Source organism: Cnephaeus nilssonii (genome assembly GCF_951640355.1).
Source record: "Cnephaeus nilssonii genome assembly, chromosome: 9".
Taxonomy (NCBI): Eukaryota; Metazoa; Chordata; class Mammalia; order Chiroptera; family Vespertilionidae; genus Cnephaeus; species Cnephaeus nilssonii.
In genome coordinates, this window is record NC_137080.1 from 11,831,405 (window position 1) to 11,858,909 (window position 27,505).

At 41.2% G+C, this 27,505-nt stretch overlaps 1 protein-coding gene across 1 annotated transcript; it reads left to right on the forward strand.

Moving 5' to 3' along the window:
- On the forward strand, positions 1–27,470 carry NUS1 (NUS1 dehydrodolichyl diphosphate synthase subunit). Its single transcript, XM_079780241.1, has 5 exons — positions 1–515; positions 17,900–18,025; positions 19,112–19,261; positions 20,550–20,649; positions 23,935–27,470. The coding sequence occupies exons 1-5, from the start codon at positions 101–103 to the stop codon at positions 24,023–24,025; spliced, it is 882 nt and encodes a 293-aa protein (XP_079636367.1). The 5' UTR covers positions 1–100; the 3' UTR covers positions 24,026–27,470.
- Positions 27,471–27,505: the final 35 nt, after the last annotated feature.

A 27,505-nucleotide genomic window follows, 5' to 3' on the forward strand; every position in this document is an offset into this window, starting at 1 on the left:
GCGGGGCGATGGCTCGCGCCGCCCGCAGGGGTAGATAAGGAGCCGTGGCCCCGTGGGTGAGGGAGGGAGGGAGGGGCGGGCCGCCGGGCGCCGGGAGAGTATGACGGGGCTGTACGAGCTGGTGTGGCGGGTGCTGCACGCTTTGCTCTGCCTGCACCGCACGCTCACCTACTGGCTCCGCGTTCGGTTCGGCACCTGGAACTGGATCTGGCGGCGCTGCTGCCGCGCCGCCTCCGCCGCGGTCCTAGCGCCACTTGGCTTCACGCTCCGCAAGCCCCCGGCCGCGGGCAGGAATCGTCGGCCGCACCGGCACCCGCGCGGGGGGCCGGGCCCGGGCGCCCCCCACCCGCGGCTGCGCTGGCGCGCGGACGGCCGGTCCCTGGAGAAGCTGCCGGTGCACATGGGCCTGGTGATCACCGAGGAGGAGCCGGAGACCAGCTTCTCGGACATCGCGAGCCTCGTGGTGTGGTGTATGGCCGTGGGCATCTCCTACATCAGCGTCTACGACCACCAAGGTGAGGCCCGGCCCGGGGAGGGCGGACGGGGCGTCTCCGACGGCGGGGACCCCACACCCGGCGGCAGGTGTACGCTGGCACCCCGCTCGCCGCGGCCCTTCGGTGCCAACTTCATTGGGAAATGCTTTCGAGGAAGGGGAGGTCAGCTTTAGGGAACACCCACTAAGTCCCTGCATTCGGCTCCATAGATGTTTGTACGTTTAAGGAATATTTCTTATTCTTCGTAATGCCCCGCTAAGGTAAGTGGTATTTGTACAGACCCTTGTTTCACAAGTGCGGGAGCGGAGGATCAGGAACATGCACCGATTTGCCTAAAGTTACCAAGGTGGTAATAGAGGGATGGGAGGGTCGGCCGGTCGGCTTTCCTGCACATTTGCCCTTTGATGACAATGCAGAGTTTCCAAAGAGGGGTTCGAGGCGCTGATCTGAGGGCGCTGCCCGGCTGGGGGCGGGGGGGGGTGGTGGTTATGCTTGGCTTGAGTGGTTGGGGCCCGCTGGCATTGGAACTGAGCTTATGGAAGACTGGATGGGGAGAAAAGAAAACGGTCCCCTGTCTTGGGAGGCCTGGGATGGAGCCTTGAGCCTCAGTGGCCAGCACTGTACTTGACACAATAATTGTCCTCTCGTAGTTTTTTTGATGGAGGGCATTTTCTCAATGGGGGAATTTTTGTAAACACTTCTCAGGTGGCTACAAACCTAAAGCATTGGGCTAGGCATTATTCTTGGGATCTTACATTTAATTCCAGGGACTCTCAGAGGAGACGCATGATCCCGTAGGTAGCATGGTCTCTGACAGGACATGTTGGGAGTGAGGAACTACTATGAGAAGTGGGGAGAGACATTTTAATGGGGAACTTAAGTTCATGTGGAGAGATGAGGTTTAAGCAGAACATGGAAGAAAGAGTAGGAGATAAGGAGAATGCTCTCATTGTCAGGTTTGGGTTTCAATCAAATCGTGAAAACAATGGAATTTCCTTAGAGAGATTTGGTGAAGAGAATGATTTAGGAAGGGGTGTTGATATGGAGGACAAACTAATGCTTTATTCTTTGTTTAGTAACTTGAACTACCAATTTCATTCTCTGATCAATAAATTTCACAGAAGCTGCAACTTGATTTTAATCTTTAAAAATCAAGATTTTAAAGCTAGATAGGTTTAAGTGTGGGTGTTGTGTGTGTGTGTGTTGTTTTGTTTTTCCCAGAAAGGGTGGGTTGAGTCTGACTAACTTTACAGGGTATTTGAGTAATCTTTGACCTATAACATTTCTTGCAGCCAGAAAGTAATATGGTGACCAGATAGTCTGCCATCAACTGCTGACTTGCCTGTAGGGTAAAGTTGAATAGACTCAGGGGCTAACATTTCATGGCACTTGCCAGAGAACTCTGCAGAGGAATAGAAATCCTGAGACTGTTAGGAGGCCATGCAGTCTTTGCTCAAAGCAATACAACAGATAGATACATTGCCAGGGGAACAAAATAAGCGAAACAGAAATAGAAATTAGTTAAAGCCTTTAAGCAAAGTGGTGAATTGACTTAAAAGGGAATCACTATATCCCGGTGATTCTTTTAAAACAAGGGCGGTTTACCTTTTAGTAGGAAAGGAAAATGTAGAGCTAACTAGTTTCACATGGTGACTGCCTGCTAATGCAGATTACAGTGCTCCCACACTTCCTGGTTCCTGCAATTCCTGTTACTGAGTCGCTGGTGGAATTCAGAAGTATTCTGTGTCATATTCGCTAAAAGAAAACAATTGATAAGGAAAGGGAAGAAGTCAATCTGACCAAGTATTGCCTGACAAACGGAAGGAATTTTACAGAGCATTTTCAGTGAATGAACTGAGAGCACTTTGTGTCCTACTGTAAAAGCTGTTTTAATTATTTCCTAAGGGATAAGAATAATTTCATTGTTTAGAATAAGAGACTTTCCAGTTACCCATTCTTGGTTTTTATTGATTGATTGGGTCTTTCATCCATTCATTTACCAGGTGACAATTGGGCATCTATTAAGCACCAGATACTGCTCCAGACAAGAAAGTGCAACAGTGAACAAAATGAGAATTCTTATGTTTGTGGAACTTAAATGTTAGTGGAAGTCTGACAAATATTATAAACTAGAGGTCAGGTGCACGAAATTCATGCATGGGTAGGGTCCCTAGGCCTGGCCGGCAATCAGGGCTGATGGGGGGGGGGGGGGGGGCGGGGATTGGGCCCCGGCCCCAGCCACCGCCTGTTGCTTCCCTCTGCGGGGCAACCGGTGGGGCGATCAGGGGGCCCCGCTGGCACCCGCCTTGGCTGGCCTGGGGCCTGCAGGCTGGGGGCAGCTCCTGCACTGAGCGTCTGCCCCCTGGTGGTCAGTGAGCATAGCGATGGTCGTTCCACTGTTTGGTTGATTTGCATATTAAGCTTTTATTATATAGGACTAGAGGCCTGGTGCACGAAATTTGTGCATGGGGGGATAGAGTCCCCTCAGCCCAGCCTGCACCCTCTCCAATCTGGGACATCCTTCTCACAATCTGGGACCGCTGGCTCCTAACTGCTCACCTGCCTGCCCGCCTGATCGCCCCTAACTGCCCGCTCTGCCAGCCTGATCACCCCTAACTGCCTCTGCCTGCCAGCCTGATTGCCCCTAACTGCCCCCCCACACCCCCTCCCCCCTGCCGGCCTGGTCACCCCACGCAGCTTGCTGCTCAGTCGTTTGGTCGCCCCTCACTAACCCCTTGCCATCCTGGTCGCCCCACGCAGCCTGCTCTCAGTTGTTTGGTCACCCCTCACTGCTCCCCCTGCGGGCCTGGTCGCCCCCAACTGCTCCCCCTGTGAGCCTGGTTGCCCCACGCAGCCTGCTGGTCAGTCATTTGGTTGCCCCTCACTAACCCCCCTGCCGGCCTGGTCACCCCATGCAGCCTGCTGGTCAGTTGTTTGGTTGTCCCTCCCTAACCCCCCCTGCTTGCCTGGTTGCCCCATGCAGCCTGCTGGTCAGTCATTTGGTCATCCCTCACTAACCCCCCCTGCCAGCCTGGTCGCCCCATGCAGCCTGCTGGTCAGTCGTTGGGTTGTCCCTTGCTAACCCCCCTGCTTGCCTGGTCGCCCCATGCAGCCTGCTGGTCAGTCATTTGGTCATCCCTTGCTAACCCTCCTGCCAGCCTGGTCGCCCCACACAGCCTGCTGTTCGGTTGTTACTGTGAGGGTGTCATGACCAATTTGCATATTACCCTTTTATTAGTATAGATGAGTAAAATATGCAGTGCATTAGATCATAAGTGTAAGGAGGAAAATGCAGGGAACGGGGATAAAATGTTGAAAATTAATGATGGAGGTGGGGTGATAGAGTGGCTTAGGAAAGCCTCAATGACTTTTCTCTCCTTATAATCCTTTATTGAAATGCTTTTAAATATGGCATATGACAACATAGTAAAGGCAATCAGTATGGCAGATTAATTTTATTTTGGATCAAAACGTTGGAAAACCGCCTCTTACTCCACCACTTTGCAAAATTCAGAGCTAAATATTTGTAAAATGTGCTGCAAAGCCTGCTCTGATATAAAAATACTATATATATGTTCCTGGAATTCTCTAACCAACAGTCCTTCACTCACAGTGCGTATGGTGTGAGGTCGTGGAAGGTGTGAGGGAGCAAGCCATGTGGACAGGTGAGAAAAGTTGTACTTTTCAAGGGCAGTACAGATTCTTAAGCTTTACTCAGTTTTCCCTAACAAACTTTTATTTTCACTATTTCTATAGAGATATTTAACTTAGAAAAATATTCTAATGCCAGTTTTATTGCGTGCCTTCTGTGATATAAAGCACTGGAATACAAAGAAGTATAAGAAATGGTGTCAAGGAGTGTACACTCAAATAGGGATATCTGTTAAAAATTATTATAAGCAAATACATAAATGCCAGTGAGTGGCATTTTTAACATGAATATTCATTTTGATTATAATTGCTGTAAATTATAGTTAATCCTTAGACTAAAAAAAATCCATTGATATTTCCCATGGTTTGACTCCTGCTAGCAAACTGATCCTTTTCTTTTCACCTGCCTGCAATATTACTTGAGTATAATGATTTCTGCTAGTAATTCTTTTATCCTTCAGAAATTTGAGTCATTTTTCTTGAGCTCAGAATTCTAGTATGGAGGGAGACTTGGCTGTTTTCTCTACATGATTATAATTCAAGAAATGACTGACTGGAATGGTATAAAAATTGGAGTTTGGGGACTTTGGATGTGATAGCCATAGAGTTGCTATGCTTGCCTAGGTCTCACCTCAAGAATCCCTAGATCCAAGGTATCTGGAAATATATTATTATCTTCTGTGATGGAACCTGTTCATATTGCCCAGCTGTACTGGTGCCGTACTGGGAACCTCACTGTAGGGCAGTATTTTCAAAACAAGGACCATCTGTGAGTGAGTCATTGGGGATGCTTAAAAGAAATACAGATTCAACACAGTTATTGATCAGACTGATTTAGGGAATGGAACTTGAGCATCTCTATTTTATCAAATGATCCTTAGGATGCATTTGTGTGGTCCTAACAAATCTCCCTGCTACTTACCTTACATCAAATTATTCATCCTAATACAAGTCTCCTTGCTACTTGCCTTACATCAAATTATTCATCCTTCATGGTTTTTTTCATGAGTGAGGATAACCTGGGGTGGGTCTTAATATTACTTAGGATAAGATAAGTTTGAGTGATCTAGAACAGCGGTTGCCAACCTATCAGACCTCACGGACCACCAGTTGGCAACTGCTGACCTAGAATATGGCATTGACTTCTTTGTGAGAATTCAGTAAAGGCAAAAGAAATCTATTGTAGCTCCTTTTAGTGTTACTTCCATGGTTGTAAATCCACACTACTGTGTCTTATGAAATGGTTTGGGGTACAGAATTCTCACACACTCAAAAGATCTGCCCAGTGTACTGCCAACCTTCCCAACCTGTTTTTCACTCTTTTATACGCCTTTTGCTGCATCCAGAATTAGATTACTTGATGTTCCTTCCTCCTGAAGCTTCCTCCTCTCCTTTTCCCAGTAAATGTCTGTCTCCCTGCTAAAAGGCTGTTATTGATCCTTGTAAGTCCATTCTAACACCTCGTAGGTAGTCTGTCACTACTGTGTTTTCCCTAATCTTGCTCTATCCTTGAATCTCCTTAGAGCTTTGTACATCTCTAAAGGCACTTCTCTTCTCTATTCTATAAAGTGTTAGTGTATGTATATGTGCCTGAATTTTCTACCTAGAGTCTAAGCTCCTGAGATGCTATTAATCTTCATTTTTCTTTCTTCTACAGAGTATAGCTGGTGTGATGTGTGTAGTCAGTATGTATTTCTTGAGTTGAAAGGAAGACTGAATTTTCTGTAATAAGAATAATGAGCTGAGTTATAAGTTGTTTCTCAACACAAATACTACCCAAAAGCCTTAAAATAATGGAGGAAAATGAACATAGTTTTTTCCTTATTTACTTATTTGGCATACTGAAACATGCTATTAGCAAATATAATTTTATTAAGTATTATTTTTCTTATTTTGAAATATAAAGTTGCCAGAAGTGTTAAAAGGGGAAGTATAAATGTGATTGCAATTTAATATACTGAGCAATGCAAACTAGTGTACCTGGCTTCCCTTATTTGGTAACTCATGTAAAGGAGCATTCTCTTCCTATTCTTTACTTTTGTGTGATTCACTTCCAGCACAGCATTTCACATTTATATTAGCGTTCTGGAATGTCCTCTTCTCCTTCTTTTGCCAAAGGGCTAGTTCCTTGTCAGGAGGCTATGAGAGATCCTTGTGTGTGTCCATTCTGACTATCGCCTCCTGGAAAGCCTTTCTCGACTGCTCCATCACCAGTTTTGCTGTCTTTGTTAATTTTTGAATGACCGCATTCTCTGAATACCCGCCTGTTTTACCATACTACTCGATCAATGTATGAAAATAAACCTTTACTTAATAGCAATAATAACTCTATTAAACACTGTGTACCAGATACTATACAAAGAAGTACATTAAGTTCTTAGCAGTTTTACACATCAAGAAACTGAGACTTAGAAAGCAAGAAACAGATCTAGAATTCGAACCAGATTTTATTCCAAAGCTTTTGTACTTAACTATTATATTGGTAAGACTTCTACTGGTTAAGAGAATTTGACCACAATACAATCATTTTTAGTACTATTCCTGATTATGTAAGGTCATCTTAAAGCCTTAGTGAAGTGGCACTTACCTACAGGTGATAGAATGATTGGTAAAATATATTTAACCTTTTGCACTCGGATGTCGAGTGTGACTCGACACGGTTAGCATTAGAATAAAGGAATTGAGAAAAAAGCAAGCGAGTGCAAAGGGTTAAAGGCAAATAGAATTTTCTTCATACCACTATTATAAATGTTCATCCTGTGAGTCAGGAATCACTTTCCTTTTTCAAGCCAATGAATTTAACTTTATGGGGCTCCTGCCTCTATTAAATTATTTATTTGTCAGGTGAGCAGAGTCTTTGAAGATAGTTGCATTTTTTACATGTGCAGCCAGAGACTGAGAAAGCTTGTTCATTTGACCGTTTCTTCTGCTGAAGCACTGGGACTGAAAACCCAGCACTCATTCTGCTATCCAATGCCAGCATTCCATGTATCTGTTCCCTCGCTACATGCTAATTCCAGTATAATTATTTTCCATGAGGTATCCTGGGGCGCCCTTGTGTTATGACTGCTTCAGTCATCTAAAATTTTAATTGCAGTTTTTTATTTTATCCTACCTAATAAAATAGTAATATGCAAATTGACCGCACCTTCGCTACACCCAAGCCACCCCCACCAGCCATGCCACGCCCACCATCCAATCAGAGCGAGTATGCAAATAAACCCGACCAAGATGGCGGTTAATTTGCATACATAGGCGCCCTGAGCTGACCCCCTGCGACAGATTGCAGAGAGCTGGGGTCCGCTCTGTCATCAGACCGAAAGCCTCCGCCGGAGGCTTTTGGCCTGGAGCCGGAGCAGACACCCAGCTCCCCGCTTTCGATGGATGGTGGGCATGGCGGACACCCAGCTCCTCGCTCTGATTGGATGGTGGGCGTGGCGAGCGGACCCCCTGCCATTGAAAGCGGGGAGCTGGGTGTCTGCTCTGGCAGCAGGAGGCTTTTGGCCTGGTGCACAAGCAGACCCCCTGCCATCGATTGCATGGAGCTGGGGGTTTCTTCGGCCTGGTACACTAGCGGACCCCCTGCGATTGATCACCTGGGCAGGGAGCTGGGGGTTTGTTTTCGGCCTGGGCAGGAGCAGACCCCCTGCGATTGACTGTAGGGAGCTTTCGGTCTGGGCAGGCCTGGGCAGGGGCTGAGCCGGTGATCAGAGGGAGCTGGAGAGGCCTGCCCAGGCCTAAAGCTGCGGCCAGAGGCTTTAGGCCTGGGCAGGGCCCAGCCCTCCATTGGTGTGAACTATAGAGGAAACACCTTTTCTGACTGCACATTGGCTAAGCTTCCTCTATGCCACTGGTAATATTCTTAGTAACTTGGGTAATAAGAATCCAAAAAGGTGATCTAGGGTTTTTCCACCACACTTCTGGAGAAAAAAATGAAGGTCCGCTGCTGGAAGGCTAAGAAATGTCATATCCTGCCCTAGCCGGTTTGACTCAGTGGATAATGCCTCAGCCTGCAGACAGCAGGGTCTGGGTTTGATTCTGATCAAAGGCATGTACCTAGGTTGCAGGCTCCTCCCTGGCCGGGGCCCAGATCAGGGCTCATGCAGGAGGCAACCAATCAAAGTGTTTCTCTCTGTCTTTCCCTTTCTCTTCCACATTCTCTAAAAGTCAATGGAAACATACCCTCAGGTGAGGATAAAAAATAAATAAAGAAATCCATATCCTATGAAAGACACACCTTGAAAATGCCTAAAGTAAGTTGTCATTTTTTCATGGTGAAGGGACTGGAGTCCGTGATGATGAAAACACCTTGGTGGCTGTGGTGACTGACAGTGGCTGCAGCAGTGGGGTGATGGGGCTGGTGCCTTCCCCTGACCAGCCCGGTTGCCTCCCGCAAAGGGAGGCCAGACTGCGGCTTAGGTACGCTCCCTGTGGGGCGCAGGCCTAAGCCGTCAGTAGGACATCCCCTGAGGGCTCCCAGTATGTGAGAGGGGGCAGGTTGGGCTGAGGGACCCCCGACCCCCAGTGCACGAATTTCATGCACCGGGCCCCTAATTTTAAATAATTGCTTTGTAAGTATATGTTTTCCTTGCTGGCGTTTGCCTCCAGTAGTGTTATAATTTTCTTGTTAGAGAATTAAAGGAGGGCAACCACTAGGTAACTTACATAGATGTCTGGTTTAAAAAGAGGAAAGGTAGGCTACCTTAGTGAGTCCACCTATTTACAAAGAGGTATTACTTTGATTCCAGGGCTGGAGAGATGCCTCATAACTAAGAGATATTTCAGTGTTTATCTCACTTTGCTTCCCTTGGATGTTAGATGTATTTAAGGGATATGGGTAAGATTTGCTGATTGAACACTTGCCTAACTGAACTCCTTGTTACTTGGTATTAAGTTGAAAAAAGTATTATGCCATGGCTTTGTGACCCAGTTCACACAGTTCATGTGTAGGTGCTTGAGTGTAGTATAAGTAGTCTAGATATTGAAACCTATAAGCAATTCTATTATGTAATTTTAACTAACATACTAGAGATTTTTTAGAGACTCCAATAAGGTTCCTGAGTACAGTATAAATCAAATAGGTGGATAGGTCATACTTAATTTCCTCTCTCTTTGAAATGTTTTCTCTCCAGGCTTCCATGACATCACATATGGTTGGATTTCTTCGTATCTCACTGTCTGTTTCTTCTCAGCCTTATGCCTGGCTTCACCTTTGCTCCACTTCTAAATGTTGGGGCAAAAGAAGCAGGATACAGAACTGCATGATCACATGCCAGGATTACACATGCATGTAGACAAAGACTAGGAAATATTAAAAATTAGAAATAGTTGTGTTATAATGGTAAGGTGGGTGGATGGTTAGGGGACATTCCTTTATTGCCTAACTTTGAACATCTCATATAGTTTTAATATTAGAATTTAAAACAGGTATTTCTTCAATATAAAAAGAAGTATATTTGGCCCTCAAAGTACATAGTAGTATTTATTAAGAAATACCAAAAACAGGAAAATCAACTCTAGAGAGAAAACAAGATGGCGGCATAGGTAAACACCTAAACTGCTGCCTCGCACAACAATTTCAAAACTACAACTAAAAGACAAAACTGACATTATCCAGAACCACAGAAAGGCTGGCTGAGTGGAAATTCTACAATTAGAAGGAAAGAGAAAAGCACACTGAGACTCAGAGGAGCTGCAGAAGGCAGAGGTACGGAGGCGCGCGCGCAGAGAGGGCTGGCAACTGAGTACGCGGCTGGCTTTTTCAATCTGAAGGGAGACAAAAGCTCCCGACGGCTCTGAACTTCAGTTCTGGGTGAGACTCTGGGGACCCAGACTCATTTGGGGAGAAACTGGACTGCCTGGCAGCGGACGAAACTTGAGGGCCGCTTTCTCTCAGAGATGCTTGCAGCGATTAATGCGGGACACTGAGACACAGGGGCCTATTAGGGCAGGGCTGATGGGAAGCCATTGCTGTCTGCTCCACACTGAGACTCCGCCCCATCCAAGCTGAGCACAGAGTCTTTTGCAAGTCTTGTCTCATAAGGGTGTCTCCAGCACAGAAGTTCTCCCAGTGTAGACACAGCTGATCCTCACAGCCACTTGGCCTGGAGGTCAATTCCCCCCAGTGATACCAACAACAATCAAGGCTTAACTACAACAAGACTGTGCACACAGTCCACAAAGGGGTGCACCAAGAGTGTCCACCTCAGGTAACTGGGGAGGCTGAGCCACTTGGCCCTATAGGACACCTAGCACACAAAGCCACTTTATCAACTCAGGGAGGCAGCCAAAATGCGGAGACATAGAAACAGGTCACAAATGAAAGAAATGGAGGAAAGCAAATGACTGGATATAGAGTTCAAAACCACGGTTATAAGGTTTTTCAAGAATTTTCTAGAAAAGGCCAATAAATTTAGTGAGACCCTTGAGGATATGAAAAAGGACCAACTAGAAATTAACCTTTTGCACTCGGATGTTGAGTGTGACTCAACACGGTTAGCATCGGTAGCAGGAATCGAGAAAAAAGTAAGCGAGTGCAAAAGGTTAAGCATACACTGACTGAAATAAAAAATAATATACAGAGATCCAACAGCAGGCTAGAGGATTCCAAGAATCAAGTCAAAGATTTGAAATACAAAGAAGCAAAAAACACCCACTGGAAAAGCAAAAAGAATCCAAAAATATGCAGATAGTGTAAGGAGCCTCTGGGACAACTTCAGGCATACCAACATCCGAATTATGGGGGTGCCAGAAGAAGAGAGAGAGCAAGATACTGAAAACCTATTTGAAAAAACAATGACCGAAAACTTCCCACACCTGGGAAAAGAAATAGACTTACAAGTCCAGGAAGTGCAGAGAGTCCCAACAAGAGGAACCCAAAGAGTCCCACACCAAGACACATCATAATTAAAATGCCAAGAGCAAAAAGACAAAGAATATTAAAAGCAGCAAGAGAAAAACAGTTAACTAACTCTGCAAGGGAGCACCCATATGACTGTCAGCTGATTTCTCAACAAACTATGCAGGCCAGACACGAGTGGCAAGAAATATTCAAAGTGATGAATAGCAAGAACCTACAACCAAGACTACTCTACCCAGCAAAGCTATCATTCAGAATTGAAGGTCAGATAAAGAGCTTCACAGATAAGAAAAGGCTAAAGGAGTTCATCACTGCCAAACCAGTATTATATGAAATGCTGAAAGGTATTCTTTAAGAAGAGGAAGAAGAAGAAAAAGGAAAAGATAAAAATTATGAAAAAAATACATATCTATCAACAAGTGAATCTAAAAATCAAGTGAATAAAAAAATCTGATGAACAGAATAAACTGGTGAATATAATAGAATCAGGGGCCTAGAAAGGGAGTGGACTGACAATTCTCAGGGGGAAAGGAGTATGGGGGGTGCGGGAAAGAGACTGGACAAAAATCGTACACCTATGGATGAGGACAGTGGGGGGCGGGTAAGGGCAGAGGGTGGGGTGGGAACCGGGTGGAGGGGAGCTATTGGGGGGAAAAAGAGGAACAATTGTAATAATCTGAACAATAAAGATTAATTTTTTAAAAAAAGAAATACCAAAAACATTGTAGTCTTTCTGAGTTCCAGTTTTCCTTGCCTAATATTTTAATCTTTCATGGAAACTAGATTTTTGTGTGTGTGTGTATGTGTGTGTTTTAAAATGTTTTGGTTCTTCCATATTATCTTTTCTATATATATTTACATGTAGTTTGTACTTAGGAAATTAAGAGAGCAACAAAACATAATGTAAAATTCTTTAAATCATTATTGCAGTTGGTGTTGCTCAGTGGATTGAGCGTCGTCCCATGCACCAAGAGGTCATTAGTTTAATTCCTGGTCAGGGCATATGCCTGGTTGCAGGCTTGATCCCAGTGGGAGGCATGCAGGAGGCACCCGATCGATGTTTCTACCTCTCTCTCCCTTTCTCTATCTAAAAATCAATAAAAACATATTTAAAATATATATTTATAGGGTAAGGCACCATCATAAATCAAGAAATAAAATGTATTTTTTTAAAATGAAGAAGAATGAATCATTATTGCATAAACTTATTTTTATATTCCCAAGTCATTTTTTAAAGAATTTAATTATCGCCGTGACCAGTTTGGCTCAGTGGATAGAGCGTCGGCCTGGGGACTGAAAGGTCCCAGGTTCGATTCCAGTCAAGGGCATGTACCTTGGTTGCGGGCACATCCCCAGTAGGGGTGTGCAGGAGGCAGCTGATCGATGTTTCTCTCTCGATGTTTCTAATTCTCTCCCTCTTCCTTCCTCTCTGTAAAAAAATCAATAAAATATATTTTTTTAAAAAGAATTTATCTGTTAGCCCTGGGAAACCTTCTTCAAAAGCCTTTTAAACACAAACTATAGTCCTAGTTTTTTTTTTTTTTCAAAAGATGCTATTCATTTGTAAAAGGTCAGTTTTATTTTATGGAGTTTAATTTTTTTTGAGAGGAGAATTCAAAATTTAATAGTAAATTGAGTTCATCATTCTTTATCAGTGTTAGAAATAGTTACTGAACTGAATAATTAGAAACCAGGAGACCTGGAATTCATGCCAAACTCTTATATCATTTGGCATTACTTTAGATTCTGTGAAAGCAAACAAGATGAATTATGATATGAGAAAAAGAATCTCCACATCAACTTGGTATTGCTAGAGGATTGCCTATCTCAGTCCAAGGCGCACTTACATGTTGTTGCATTTCTTTTGTATCATGTGACGTGTGTGTGGACTTTGAATCCTGAAGAAAATAGTAAGCTTATAATCTTGCTTATGTATAAGTGAGATAAGTGCCATAGAATATAATCAGGTTTCCAGATGGGGTTCAAGTTACGAGGTATCAGGAGTCATCTTGCTGATAATCTGTCTTACCTATGCATTTGGCATTTCTCAGACACTATACTATTTTTATTTCATCTCTTTATCCAAACCAGCCAACATAAATGTTCTGTTTAAAATAACTTTATGAAAGTCTTTATAAAAGGTGCTTTGTAACTATGCCTCTGTACAATATTCTTCCTTTTTAACATAATTTCTGCTTATGTGCAATAAGGAAGTATCTGCTTTTATTGTGAGAGGTTCCTGGAAACATTAAAAAAATTCCATTCAGTGAAGTGTTCATTTAGGTTTTGTTGTTGTTAGGTGACATTTTGTGCACTGATAATTCAGTTTATTAAATAAACATTGTGGAAGGTGCCCTAGGGAAAAGAGATAAGTAAGACACTAGTTCACACTAAGTACAGTTTAGTTGGAGTGGGGTTAAGCTATAACTGTAATAAAATGAAGAATATTAGTCTATCAAGGAGTTTGAACAAATTGTGTGTATTTGGAGGGGTGAGAGGAGGAATGAGGCACATCTGTCTGGTGGATTGAGGGTAAGTGACATTTTAGCTGGCCTGTGGGGCTGTGTAGGTAACATGATAAAGGTTGGAGGTTGGCCTCACTTCCTGTGTTTTTAGCGGAATCGAAGCAATCTAATTTGCTGGCAATATGGTACTATAGAGAAATAGAAAGATTAATTTATCTCATAAATACAAAGTATTTCTAGCCACCAAGTGTGGAAGCATAGGCTGGAATATGAATGCTGATCTGAGCAGCTTGTTCTTAATATATTCAGTATTTGGGGAGCCATTGACAATATTAAAGTTGGAATGTGCCAGGATTGAAGATGTACCCAGAGAAGATTAGTCTTGTAGTCAGTCTAGCAGTACACGAGAAGGGACGGGAAAGACACATTAGAAGGTGGTTGTAATATTATAAAGAAGACTATTGCTTGAAACAGTGGGGACAAAGTGTTACTGGAGAATTATGAGGATTGCTCTTCTCCATTGCTAGTGAGAGTGCAGTTTTTGGGGTGCCATTGGAAAAAGAATTTCTGGAGGCCTCCACGGGAGAATAAGATGTGGTACAAAACTTTATTTGTGTGGAATTATATCCTTCAAGTTGCAAAGTCTCATTTCCCTTAAACCAGTCCTGGAAAAGGTGCAGTTGGGGGTCCAGTAGAGCTAAAAGCAAAGCCAGTGTCCAGAGTTTGTGTTCCATGGTGGAGCTGGGTCCCATGTAGCATCAGACTAGTTAGAGTCCATTGTGTGTGGGGTCCACATGGCTGAGAGCCATGTAGGCAAATGCAGGAGCGTGCGAGTACACCCCCTGCCACAAGAGTCCCAAGAGACTAAGAAAGAGGGAACTCCTTTGTTCAGGAACTTACATATCTCAAATCTGTTGCACTTGCAGTGGCCACGCCTCTTCTGGCCAATGACCACTCCCAGGTGTGACTGACAGGTAATCTTCCCTACGTCACCCAGACCTTATTATGGGCATACCTACCAGTATAATATTCAGTCTTTGTTCCTTTCCAGTTCATTGATAACTGGGTTAAATTCAACGATGTCAACTGGACAAAAGGAAATGGTTACAGGGAGCATTGCTGTAGAAGAGTATATGGGTTCTGCATATTAATGGGTACTGATGAGGCGGTGGTGATAATGCTAGAGGGAGAAGATGCCTGGGGTGACTGGCAGGTAGTGATGCTTTTATTAGAAATAGAACCAGAAGAAGGGCTATGTTTTTATTAATTATATAAATAGCAGTTGTGATTTTAAATCACCTTGTTCCACCACCCTTATATATTTATTGTTCTCATATAGCCTATTCAGACCCCCCCCTTTTTTTTAAACTTGATATAATACAAGTGCTTGAGAGCTAGCTTTAAATATAAGCTGCCATATTTTAGATGTGTTCATTTTCAGATGCTTACAGATTAAGGGTGGTCTAAATTGTTATTTCTTCTTCACTTACATAGGTAATTAGAAATCATGTAATAGCAGTTATAAGCCTGTATCAAAATTTATATGCTGTTTTTGTATCATACATGTGACTTTTATTTTGGACTTGAGGATAATGATTATATCCAAATACTACACAAGTATTACTATCCTAAACACTTACTCAAATAACTCCTGATATTAATCACCTTCTTTGTGTTTGGGAATATATTTGTGGTATTTAATCTTGCTCTGGACATGGGTGTTACAAAATGCTCTCCTTTATCTTTCTAAGCTTAAAGTCTTAATGATTGTGGATTTTTTTTTTTTAAATCCTCACCTTAGGGCATTTCTAGACAGTCAGACATCAACGTGAGAGAGAAACAACAATCAATTGATTGCCTTCCGTGTGAGCTCCAACTGGGGATCGAACCTGCAACCCAGGCCTGTGCCCTGACTGAGAATCCAACTGGCAACCCTTCCATGTGCACAGGACAAGGCTCAACCAACTGAGCCACTCTGGCCGGGCGATTGTGGACTTTTTTATGGAGCCACATTCTTAGCTCTTTGCTCTTCTCCATGTATATGTACTCCTTTACCTTTGGAAATTGTATTTATTATTTCTTGTGTGTATGGCTCTCACCTTAAGGAGGATGATTGCCAAATGTGTATCTACATCTTTATCCTCCATTTTTTGTTCTGTTCCCCTTCCCAGCCCACGTCTAAAAAATTCTCCAGAGACCAGCTGAAAGTCACTTAACCCAAAGAAGCCTTTCCCAGTCCCCTAGCCCAGTGGTAGGCAAACTGCGGCTCGCGAGCCACATGCGGCTCTTTGGCCTCTTGAGTGTGGCTCTTCCACAAAATACCACGGCCTGGGCAAGTCTATTTTGAAGAAGTGGCGTTAGCAGAAGTTTAAGTTTAAAAAATTTGGCTCTCAAAAGAAATTTCAATCGTTGTACTGTTGATATTTGGCTCTGTTGACTAATGAGTTTGCCGACCACTGGGCTAGCCAATCTCTGACTTACCATCTTCTTTCAGTAGAAGTTTATTTGTTGAGTGTCTCTTCTGTACCAGGCACTTTGCTAGCCCCTAGTAAACAAAATAGGTAAGACTACTCGTGTGGTGCTTATGTGACGACCTCTTTTGAACATTTTTCCCTCGTGTCTCTTAATCACTCTTACAATAAACCCTACCTAAATATTCTACAATCAGCTATGTAAAAGTAAACTTTTCCTTTGAACCAATTCTCTTTGTAGACTTTCTCTACTTAAAAAAAAAAAAAAAAAAGATGTTCACATAGTCTGTCACCAAAGATTAAAATCATGGAATTTTCTGTTTTTACCTCTAATTAAGTCATACTCTTTATTCTATCATTTCTTCCTTTGTAGTGAATCCTTTTCCATTGCTTCATTAAAATTAGTATAGACTTCTGCAGTAGTCTGCTTACTGGACTTCTCTTTACTGTTACCAGGTTAATTTTCCTGAAGAAATAAATTTTCACACATTCCATATTGCTCAGAAAATGTTGGTTGCCCATTGAGCAGACAAAATGAAATAAAAATCAGAACTATCCCTTTGCCCCTTTTCACAGATCCTTTGCACCAGCAGCATTTGTCGGTCTTTTGAGCATTCCATGTTTTTTTCTTAAGCATTTTCTCCATATAACTGTTCTTCCCATTTTCTTCTCTAAGTCTTATTTTACAAAGCCTTTCCCCTACCAATAGAAACTGCTTTTGTCTTTCAACTGCTATTACACTTACACTACACAAAGTTGGCATTTATATACAGCACTAGAGGCCCAGTGCACAAATTCGTGCATGGGTGGGGTCCAGCTAGCCTGCCCCAATTGGGGCCCATCAGGCTGGGGTCGGGGGAGAGGGGTCGCAGGAGGTTGGCCAGCCAGCCCCGCCCCCTGGTTGAACCGGTCAGTCGAACTCCCGCCCAAGGGGACAATTTGCATATTAGCCTTTTATTATATAGGATATTCAGCAGCTTCTGTGCTATTTTTATACATTTATTATATTCTCTCTCTCCCAGTGAATCTTTGAACTGTTTTAGAATCATATCTGACTGAGAGGAATACTTGGTAAAGGCCCAAAAGGACAATGGCCACTGGAAGGTTGGCTTCTCTGAAAATAGCCAAAAATTTATTTGTTTTTAGTTAGAGCTCTTTATGTTAGTTTTACATTAAATGTATGTCACGTTCTTAGTTCTTTCATCCTTTGTTGAATTTAATTTTTTAAATTGTTATTGGTTGATTGATGTTTTTAGAGAGACGGAGGGAGGGAGGGAGGGAGGGAGGGAGGAAAGGAAAGAAATATCATTTTGTTTTTCCACTTATTTATATGCATTCTTTGGTTGATTCTGACATGTGCCCTGACTAGGTATCAAGCCTACAACCTTGGTGTATCAGAATGATGCTCTAACCAACGGAGCTACCTGGCCAGGGTTGAATATACTAAATTTTGCTAATTTAATCTATTTTCTACTTTTTACATAATTCATATTAGTCCCTCTACCATTAAAAAATCTAATCAAATTGAGGTTATGGTTCTGAATGTACATAGTAAGTCTGCAAGGCAATTACATGAGGCTGGAAGTCTGGAAGATATAGACTCTAGACCACTGCTGCAGTTTCTAAATCCTTGGACTAGACCTTAAGGATGTTGCATCTCAGTTTCATAATCTGTAAATAAAGTTGTCGAGTAAATGATCTGAAGTCTTTCTGGATCTAAATTTCTGTCATGTTTATATTGACACTATGTAGTTACCTAGCCTGAAGCCAGGCTCTTTATGTTAACAAAGTTCTGTTGTTATAACTTCCTTTCAGGTTCTAGTTATAATTAGTCATGACTACTTCATTTGGCATTTGTTCAGTTCTGGATCTAGCATTGTTTTCATAGCAAACACACTATTTATTAAAGAGGATAAATTACCCTCATTTGGATTTACTTGCTTTTTTTTTTTTTTTAAGGTATTTTCAAAAGAAATAATTCCAGATTGATGGATGAAATTTTAAAACAACAGCAGGAACTTCTGGGCTTAGATTGTTCCAAATACTCAACAGAGTTTGCAAATAGTAATGACAAAGATGATCAAGGTAAGCCTGAATATAAAATTGAATATCTAACAAAGGCCAATGTGTTTTGTGGTTGAAGGCAAATTCTGTCACTCACTCATTCATTCATTCATTTCACCCTGTTGGTCTTTATTGTCACCATCTTTAATCATCAGATTTAGACTTTTGTTCATTTTGTTAATAATTTTTTAAAAAGATTTTTTAATTTATTTCAGAGAGAGGAAGGGAGAGGGAGAGAGGGATAGAAACATCTATGATGAGAGAGAATCATTGATTCGCTACCTTCTGCATGCCCTCCACTGGGGATCAGGCCTGCAACCTGGGCATGTGCCTCTACCAGAATCGAACCCTGACCTCCTGGTTCATGGGTAGATGCTCAAACACTGAGCTACAAATGGCTGGGCCATTTGTTAATGATTTTCAGAAAAAGATAAAATTATGAATTTCATAGATATTAAAAAAAAAAAGATTTTATTTCACTCGTAAGCCACCAGGAACCAGGCAGATTTTATACCAGTTCAAAGAGAATCCAAAGAACAGACACATTTCTAGATCAGGAATATTGAAATGGTTTTTAGTGGGGTTGGTGGGAACCTCTATAGACAAGAATTTGGCATTGCTATTATTTACCTAGAGTCCTACCAATTGTAAAATAGCTTGGATAGAATCATAAATTTGATTAAGTGGGTATGCATTGTAAACAATGCACATTCCATTAAAACACTTTTTTTTTTGTCTTTAGTCCCATGTCACTGCTAACTGCTATGATTGTAGATGCCACTTTAGACTTACAGAAATTGAAATTTACTCTATAATTAAAATTCCTATTTGCTAGAGGATTTATTCACAGAGACAAGGTCATTCTGCATACTTTAAAGAGAAGGCAGTATTTAAATACATACACAAATGTGATGTGTGGGTCCTTTCCAAGGAAAGTAGTTTAAGTATATTTTGATATGGAAATTGAAGGGCTTAAATGATTCTTGTTTACTGTAAGAACTGTACCTTTATTTAGGTCTGAATTTAACATATCTTGAAACTGATATTGAAATATATCTGGAAGAGTATGCGGGTTTTTTTTTAATGTCTTGTTTGTGTTTCCTTCAGTTTTAAATTGCCAAGTGGCAGTGAAGGTCCTGTCCCCAGAAGATGGAAAAGCAGATATTGTACGAGCTGCTCAGGAATTTTGCCAGTTAGTAGCCCAGCAGCAAAGTAAATCCACAGATTTGGATGTGCATATGTTAGACAGTTTACTTAGTAAGTCATATATATTTATTTTTAGTTTTGTTCCACAAATATACAGTATGAAGAAGAGTATCTAGGTTCCTTTCACATTTTAAAGGCTGATTTTGTTGTTATACATGTTGTGTTTCTGAAGTTTAAGATCCTATGTGAAATTGGTTTTGAGATAATGACATTTGTAGTCAACTCACTTGCATGAGGACTTACTGGTTGGTAAAGGAGAGGACATAAGAGGATTTGTCAGGGGGAGTGATGAGTATTCTTAAAAAGGACTTCTGCTTGTTAGCCTTCCTCCCTCTGGATGTTTTCTATACCGACAATGAATTTTATAATTCTCCAGACACCAACTGGGTGTCCAACAATTCAATTTCATTCCAATACTAACTACCCAGAGTTAGTGTTAGGGTCTAACAAGCTTAAGAACTCAGTCAGGCAGGACTGCCCCACTTCAGACACCAGCTGTAATTCTCTGAGCACCTGTACTTGGGATCAGTCAGCTATAAAGAGGGGGTTCCCAGGACTCCCTCCTAAGGTTTGATAATTTGCTAGAATGGCTCACAGAACTCTAAAAGGCACTTATGTTTACCAGTTTGTTGCAGAGGATACAACTCAGGAAAAGAGGCGTTCAGGGCAAGGTTGTAGCGGGAGGTGGGCGTGTGGTAATGCAGCCTCTCATACAGGTATGGAGCCAGTGGCCCCTTTGTGTAAACCACTCTCATTGTGTCTACCAATCTAGAAGCTCTCCGAATCCTGTCCTTTAGGGAGGTTATGGAATCTATTACCTGGGCACCACTGATTAAATTTTTAAAAATATGATTTTATTAAAGAGTTTCATTTTTATGAAATCCAACTTATCAATTTTTCTTCAGTAGATCATGTATTTGGGGTCACGTCAGAAATTTTTGCCTAATTCAAAGTCACAATTATTTTCTGTTTTCTTCTAGAATTTTTATAGCTTTAAGTGTTATATTTAAGTCTGTGTTCCATTTTGAGCCCATGTTTGTGAATGGTGTGAGGCATAGGATACCAGTTTTTCTTCGACGACCCTTTATTAAAAAGACTAACTTAACCTTTCCCCCTTGAATTACTGTGGCTCCTTTGTTGAAAATCAGTTTACCATAAATCTGCAAGTTTATTTCTGGGCTTTCTATTCTGTCCTATGGGTCTGTATTCTGTCATTATAATGCTAGAGTGTGTTGATATTCAAAGCATAAGAAGCCAATTTGATGAACGGGTTTTGCCCCTGGTCATTTTATTTGTAAGCAGTGCGTGTTAAGATTGTGTGTATTTCTTTCTTTTCAAGGTTCAAATGGTTTTCCTGATCCTGATGTAGTACTGAAGTTTGGGCCTGTGGAGAGCACTTTAGGCTACCTTCCCTGGCACATCAGGTTGACTGAGATTATGTAAGTAATTAAAAGTGCACTGACTTTGGTTCAATTCAGCAGGAGTTTCTGGAGCCTAGTACTGTACTAGCATTAATGGGAATTCCCCCCAAATTGCAATACTGGATTCTTTCCCTCAGGTATTTCACCGTATCATTGGTAAAAGAAAGACATATAAATGCTCAGACACGAGAGGGTATGTTTGTGCAAATGTTTGGTATTGACACCAAGTATCATAGGAGATCAGGAGTGAGATATCTCTGTTGGCCAGAGTTGTTGACTATGTAGAAAGGATGTGACTTGATTTGAAGATGTAAATTGGGTGGAATTTGGTAACTAGAGAAAAAGAAGTGTAGGGGATGGGCAGGGTGGGGAAAGCTGGGGCGCAGAGGAATGCTCATTACATGTTAGAGACAGAATGAAGGAACTGGCCACACCAGAGCCGGGAGTTAGTGTTAGGTAGTCGTGTGAGATAAAATCAAATAATTTGGGAGTGGAGACAGTGGGAACACTTCCAGTAGCAGCAGAAGGAATGCATATAATTGTTGGGACAGGCAGACGGAAACCGTTGAGCCTGGGGATGATGCGGGAACGGTGACCTTGGACGATTTGTTGGGTGACTGGAACAGAGCAGAGTGCATTTGGGAAAGGATGAGGTAAACACACCAGTGAAGAGGCCATAGCTTAATTTAGGGGAGAGTACAGTGAAGAGAATGAAATTGCTTATTTTGAACAGTTGGGCAAGCTTTTTGTATAAAGGGCCCAATAGTAAATATTTTAGGCCTTGCGGCGTCCTACAGTCTCTTGCAAGATCTCCTCTGTTGCAACTACTTGACATTGGCTAGTATACCTATACAACCACAGGCAACATGTGAACAAATGTGCGTGACCACATTCCAATAAAACTTTATTTACAGACACAGGTAGCTGGCTCTTGGGCTGTATTTGTCAATTTAAAATAAAGGAGAGACTTAGGAGCGTTAAAATATATTTAAATTCTGGGCTTTAGGAGAAAAAATACTACAAATTCTCTCATGAGAAGTATAATTGCAGGCCTAGCACTTCACTAATTATGATAAAAGAAATGAAATGACTCTCTAAGTTTTTAAGCCTAAGTGACTGGGTGGATTAGAGAGCTATGGAGAAAAACGGAAAAGTGAAGGGAGCGTTGGATTTTTGAAGGGAAGATGTTGAATTCAAGAGTAAGATGTCTTTGAGGCCAAATCTGTTTAGATGGAAACGTGTAGAAGAGCAGAAGAAGATGTAGAATTGGTGCTTGGATGAGAAGTCAAGGCTAAAGACGAATCTGGGGAGTGTCAGTGTCTTGGAAGTAGAAGTAGGGAACGTGGGAGAGCCGAGGACCTCTCTAACGGGTGCACAGAGGAGCACAGTACCAAGGGGTCAGATGCTTCACGCCCAGGGGCTGGAGGGGAAAGGGTGTCAGAGAGGCAGAAGAGCAGGCAGTATGTTAGAGTCAGAAAGGGCTGTAGATCACCTGATGCCGCTTCCTCATTTTGTCGGCGAGTGAAGTGGAAGAGACATTGCTCAGGCTTGTAACAAAGTGGAATTAGAACTTAAATGTGCAGACTCTGGGTTTCCCTAAGGTGGTGCTTATTTCTCTTGTCTCCTTTTCTCTAGAGCTTTCCACGTCATTTTGGGTGCCTTTCAGGTGGTAGTTTGGAGGGAAAAGTGTGTTTTAAAACAGATCTTGGTTTAAATCTTAGCTGTCTATGCAGCTCATTAACATGATTTTGGAAAGCTATTTAAACTTCTATTTGTAAAATGGGCAGTTAAACACAGAGTTCAGGACTTAAATTTGGTAATGGACATCGGATACCTAGCACATACAGGCTTTCCTCGTGGATCTTCGTACTGTGTCTGTCCAAGCTCTACGTCTGTTACAGCTCCACGTTATATTGAGGTTTGCTCTGTATTTGTCTACTGTCCACCGGACTGCAAGCACCCAGATGCAGGAAAGATGTCCTAATATGGAAAAGAAGGGTGAGCCCTGACGAAGCCGACCCCGAAATAGGACCCCTTCGGAGGCACGGAGGGTGGTGGCGCTAAGTGCTTCTTGAGGAGTGACGGGAAAAGGGGGTAAATTGAGGAGGGCTTAGGAAAGTGGGAGTTTGAGGAGGACATTTGAAGCAGGCTTTAGCAAGAAGAATGTCATTCAGTTTGTCCTTTGAGGATGTCATTTCAGTAGAGTGAATAAGAAAGGGTTGATGGTAGTCAAAGGAAGGATAAAGATTACATGTCAGTTCTATCTCAATAAAGCTGGGGTTTGCGGAAGAAAGGGTAAAGTGTAGCAAAAGAGAACCACAGGGGCAGACAGGAGTTCATTCCCGGCAGGCTTGCTGAATCCTTTTCTCTGGTGCATGAATGTGGCTCTTGTACAATAGCCAGGTGTTTGGCTCTAATACTGTTTGGAATTTCCAGAGTTCACAATAAAGCTGTATAAAGTAGAGATTTTTTAGAAATGTTAATTATTTAAAATCACTTAAGTGTTTAAAATACTTAAAGGGGAGCCCTGACTGGGTGGCTCAGTTGGTTGGAGCATTGTCCTGTACACCAAAGGGTTGTGGGTTCGATTCCGGGTGAGGGCACTTGCCTAGGTTGTGGGTTCAATCCCTGGTCTGGTGAGTACTGGAAGCAGCCGATTGATGTTTCTCTCCCTCTCGTCCACCCTTCTCCCTCCTATCTCTCCCTCTTCTCTTTCCTCTCTGAAAATCCTCAGGTGAAGATTAAAAATAATAATAAAATACTTAAAGGGAACCCTCCAGCTGTATGTTCACTCCCTCTGTAAAGTCCTTGTCTTCACACTGCCATTGTCCCCTTGAGCAGTTGGAAATGGTGGAGGTAGAGGTTGTTTGTTCATGGTTACTCACCACATGGCTTCAGTCTGTCGCTGTGCAGGGGTGCTGTGCTGCTCTGCCAGTGCCAAGCCTGGCTTCCCTAAACCATTGAAGTAGTACTGGCTTCACTCAGACAGAGAGGAGCTCTTGAAGTCAATTTGAATGAAATCCTATGTAAATAGATCTCCAGCTTTGCATTAATCCAACTTAGAGGTTCTGAATCTCTATCTCACTACAAGTTACTTTTCTCTTACTGTGGGAGGAGAGATTGTTTTTCACTTGAACTGTTTCACAGTTAACAGTCATTTAGTAGAAATGGTTTGTATTCTCTATATTTACCGTTTACTTTCTTCTGTCCTTAACCTCTTTTTGGTCATTACCCTTCTGGTTCCCCCCTCCAAATCACGGTATGTCATCTAACGGCCTCTTTTCCCCTGTGCTTCCTTTTCAGCTCCTTGCCTTCCCACCTAAACATCAGCTATGAGGACTTTTTCTCTGCCCTTCGTCAGTATGCAGCGTGTGAACAGCGTCTGGGAAAGTAGTGATCCCTGGCTGCATCATTTGATTTCAGGCTTTTGGAGAAAAGGACCTAAGTGATTCTGATGTTTACAGAGCAACTATGAAACCCTGTACACACCTAGTTCATAACCCTCATAATTTATCAACAAACACAAAAAAGTGTCTTACTTGAGAGTAAGTGTGAGTGAGTGAGTGTGTGTGTGTGTGTGTGTGTGTATGTGTATGGAAATAAACTTATAAATGGGAAGTGTTAGAGAAGGAAATACATGGACTTGCACCTCCGAGCAAGCAGCAGTAATGTTATAGGAGCTGAAATTTCAGTTTTAAAGCCTTCAGCCCAAACTACTTCCCTGTTTTTGTAGGGACATGAGCGGATGTTTAGAGCTGTTAGATTATTATTGGGGGTGGGGGGTGGATTTTTTTTTTCAGTCTCTCTTGGTGACCAAACCTTAATTTTTAAGAATAATATATTGACTTATATGGAAGCATTGTGAGTTTGAGGGATTTCCAGAGGAATGGAGATCTTTATTGCTCGCGTGTTAAAAACTTGCTCACCATTGAAGCCCAAGGAATACCTGTTTTCAGAAACCCGTCCTTTTCCATCTCATCGTTATCGTCAAACAATGTGACTGGAGAGTGTTGATCCGGTGTCTTTGTCCTGGGATGTGAAGATCACTTGAAAAGAACTTTTACAACATTGAAATGAAGAATTTAAAGAATTTTAGAAATTTAAGTATTAAGCAGCCCAGAAAAGGTGAAGAAGTTGTAATCTGAAAAACCAGGTGGAAAGTTTCCTAAAAAAGAAAAGTTTGGATTTTTGTTGTTTGATGGATAGTGTGCTACATAGCATCCAAAGTTACGTTAAAAAAAGTATTTCCACTGTTTGTTTAAAATAAGCACTTGAGGGAAATTACACGGCAGCTCTTTTCCTTAAAAGTAACCTGTTCCTCTTTGGAATCACATGTTTAGGACCATGTTAGTACCCAGGGTTTTTGCTCAGTAAATCCTGATGGTGACTTTATGTAAAAGACCTTTAAGTGAGATTGAGGGCTGTGTAGGTAATAAAACATTACCAAAGGCTACAAAAGTAAATTAATTCTACATGTTCTCTTTCATGACAGAGAACAGCACTGGTTCTGTTATCTTTTTAAATAAATAAGTGATTTTTGATAGGTATTTAATATTTCTTTCCTCACTGCTGATCCTTGGACAGAAACCATTCTTTATATTTGATGGACTGTTTTCAGAAAAATCTTAACAAATGTATAATAATTATCTAAAATTGTACATTTAGAATGGAGAAATTTAAATACTATGTCTCAGAAGTCTGAAAAATAGCAGAGAAGACTGGATTTGGAAAGTAAGATCTGGAATTGCTTGTCAAATTCTGAAGGTATGAAGAATAAATGTTTCAACTTCAGATTACAAAACCCCATTTATGATTTAAAAAATGCACTTGAAATAAAATTATTAAACTAAATTTTGGTTTAGTGATATTGCTTTGCATTTCATTGTTCTTTGAACATTATAAGACTTTTTTTAAAGTCAGTTTATTGCTGAAAGCTTTATGTGAAGCTACAGCATATCTCTGAACTTGACCAGAGAATTTTTTATTTCTCTTCCCCTGTACAGTGATTCGTGTCCTAGTGAGGATTATTTTGCCTTAGTTTAAGACTGAATGTATGGCTTTTATAAACATGTGTCTGGAATATGTATAGCTTTAATGAATTAAATGTAATGGGCCCAGTTGAAGTGAAAAGATATATTTGTTAAAATGACGTTAGTCAAATAAATTACCCACTGGTGTATAGCCAAAGTCGCTAAAGGTTTAATAGTTGTCTTTTACTTTATTTTCTTCCATTTTGTAGCAGTATAGTGCTATACACCAGAGTGAATCTATAATCTGTGCTTGAGTTTATTGTAGTCCTAGGAAGAGACCCTGAAAACAAATTGCTAAGGGTTCTGAATTCAGATATAGGCATTCCATATCTTTCTCCTCATGGGTTCAACTACTAGTACAATCTCCACAACTTGAATGGCATTGGTCATTCTGTAATTCCTGCCAAAATTATCACTAGTTAACGCATTATCAGGGCTCCCTTGCACTCCCAAGAAGACATGGTAATTTTAAAGGAAAGTGTTGTTTGTCTTTATGTCTAATGAAGGATATTGTTTAAATATCCTTTAAATACTTTTTTGACACTCCCCATAATGGAAAAATTTATCAAATTAAACCTACATTCTAGATGGCAGCTCAGAGCATAGCAAGAAGTCAGGGGTTGAATTCCAGTCCCAATCTGGTTTGATTTTGTTTCTTAAAAATGATTACTGTTACAAAGTTTGAAAGCTGGTTTTGATGCGAATAGCAAATTGTGTATATTGTGACTAAGGCATAATAGCCTGTCTTAAGCGAGGGAGGTATTGTTAATAAACAGTGCCAAATACACTGTGCTTATCTACAAATTAATCTCTGAATGTATGTTACTTGATAGCTCCCTCCTCCTCCTGTGTGATGGTTTCATGCCTAGTAAGATCCTTGTGACGTTTTGTATGGCTGTAGACTTTGGTGACATGTAAATAATGTGCAAAGCAAGTTTTTATGATTAAGGAATCAAATTTATTGAATTTTATGATTGAAAGTCGAAACTTAACATGTATGAACAAAACAATAAAAGAATATACTCTTTTCATGGACATTCATTGTTATGTGAATGCTACATTTATTCTAAACATGTAGGACTTGCAGAAATGGGATGAGAAACTCCTATGACTAGATAGCAATACTATTTTTTTTTAGATGATCTTGGTTGAAACATATTCTCATTTTTACCAGGTTAAATACTGAGAATCTTATAATGTTATTTGCTTTTTGCTATATAACAGTGATATAAAATTCATCTTCCCCATTGCTAGGATTGTCAAAATTCTACAGTAATTAAATTATGAATTGATTTTTACCGAGTATGGAATGCTGAATTTAAAATGTATATGTGTACTCTTTAAAAAAAAATTGACAGTTTTTGTCAAACCAGGAAATTAAAGGGCAAGAGCTATTATCTGTTGTACGTTGCATAGAGTATTCACTTTCTAACTTGAGGATCTAATTATAAGATAGTTGGTTTTTATGCATAATATTTCATCTGAAATAAAATTTTTCAAAGGTCACATTTTAACTTTGGTTAATAGGAAATGCCTATAACAAAAATTAGTGTAGAAAAAAAGTTCAACATGGTTTGAAATAATCCCAGGAAACAATGTCAGCAATTGTCCAGGAATCCTAGTTGATAGGCCATAACCTGTGATAAAATTGGTGGAAAGGGAGAGTGCAAAAAGAATCTGCTTAAGGTTTAAAAACAAATACACATTTATTGCAGAAAAAATTAATTTGGAGACATAAAGGAAAATAACTTATAATACCATTGCTCACCGATTACATTTTTGGTGACAATCCTATAATTATTTTGTACTTATATTTTAAAAAATGGAGCCTACTGTAATGGGTT

Coding starts and splice junctions, on each gene's coding strand:
- NUS1 (XM_079780241.1), top strand. CDS start 101: ATGACGGGGCTGTACGAGCTGGTGTGGCGGGTGCTGCACGCTTTGCTC. Junction 18,026..19,111: donor TAATGACAAAGATGATCAAG/GTAAGCCTGAAT, acceptor TGTTTCCTTCAG/TTTTAAATTGCCAAGTGGCA. Junction 20,650..23,934: donor ATCAGGTTGACTGAGATTAT/GTAAGTAATTAA, acceptor CTTCCTTTTCAG/CTCCTTGCCTTCCCACCTAA.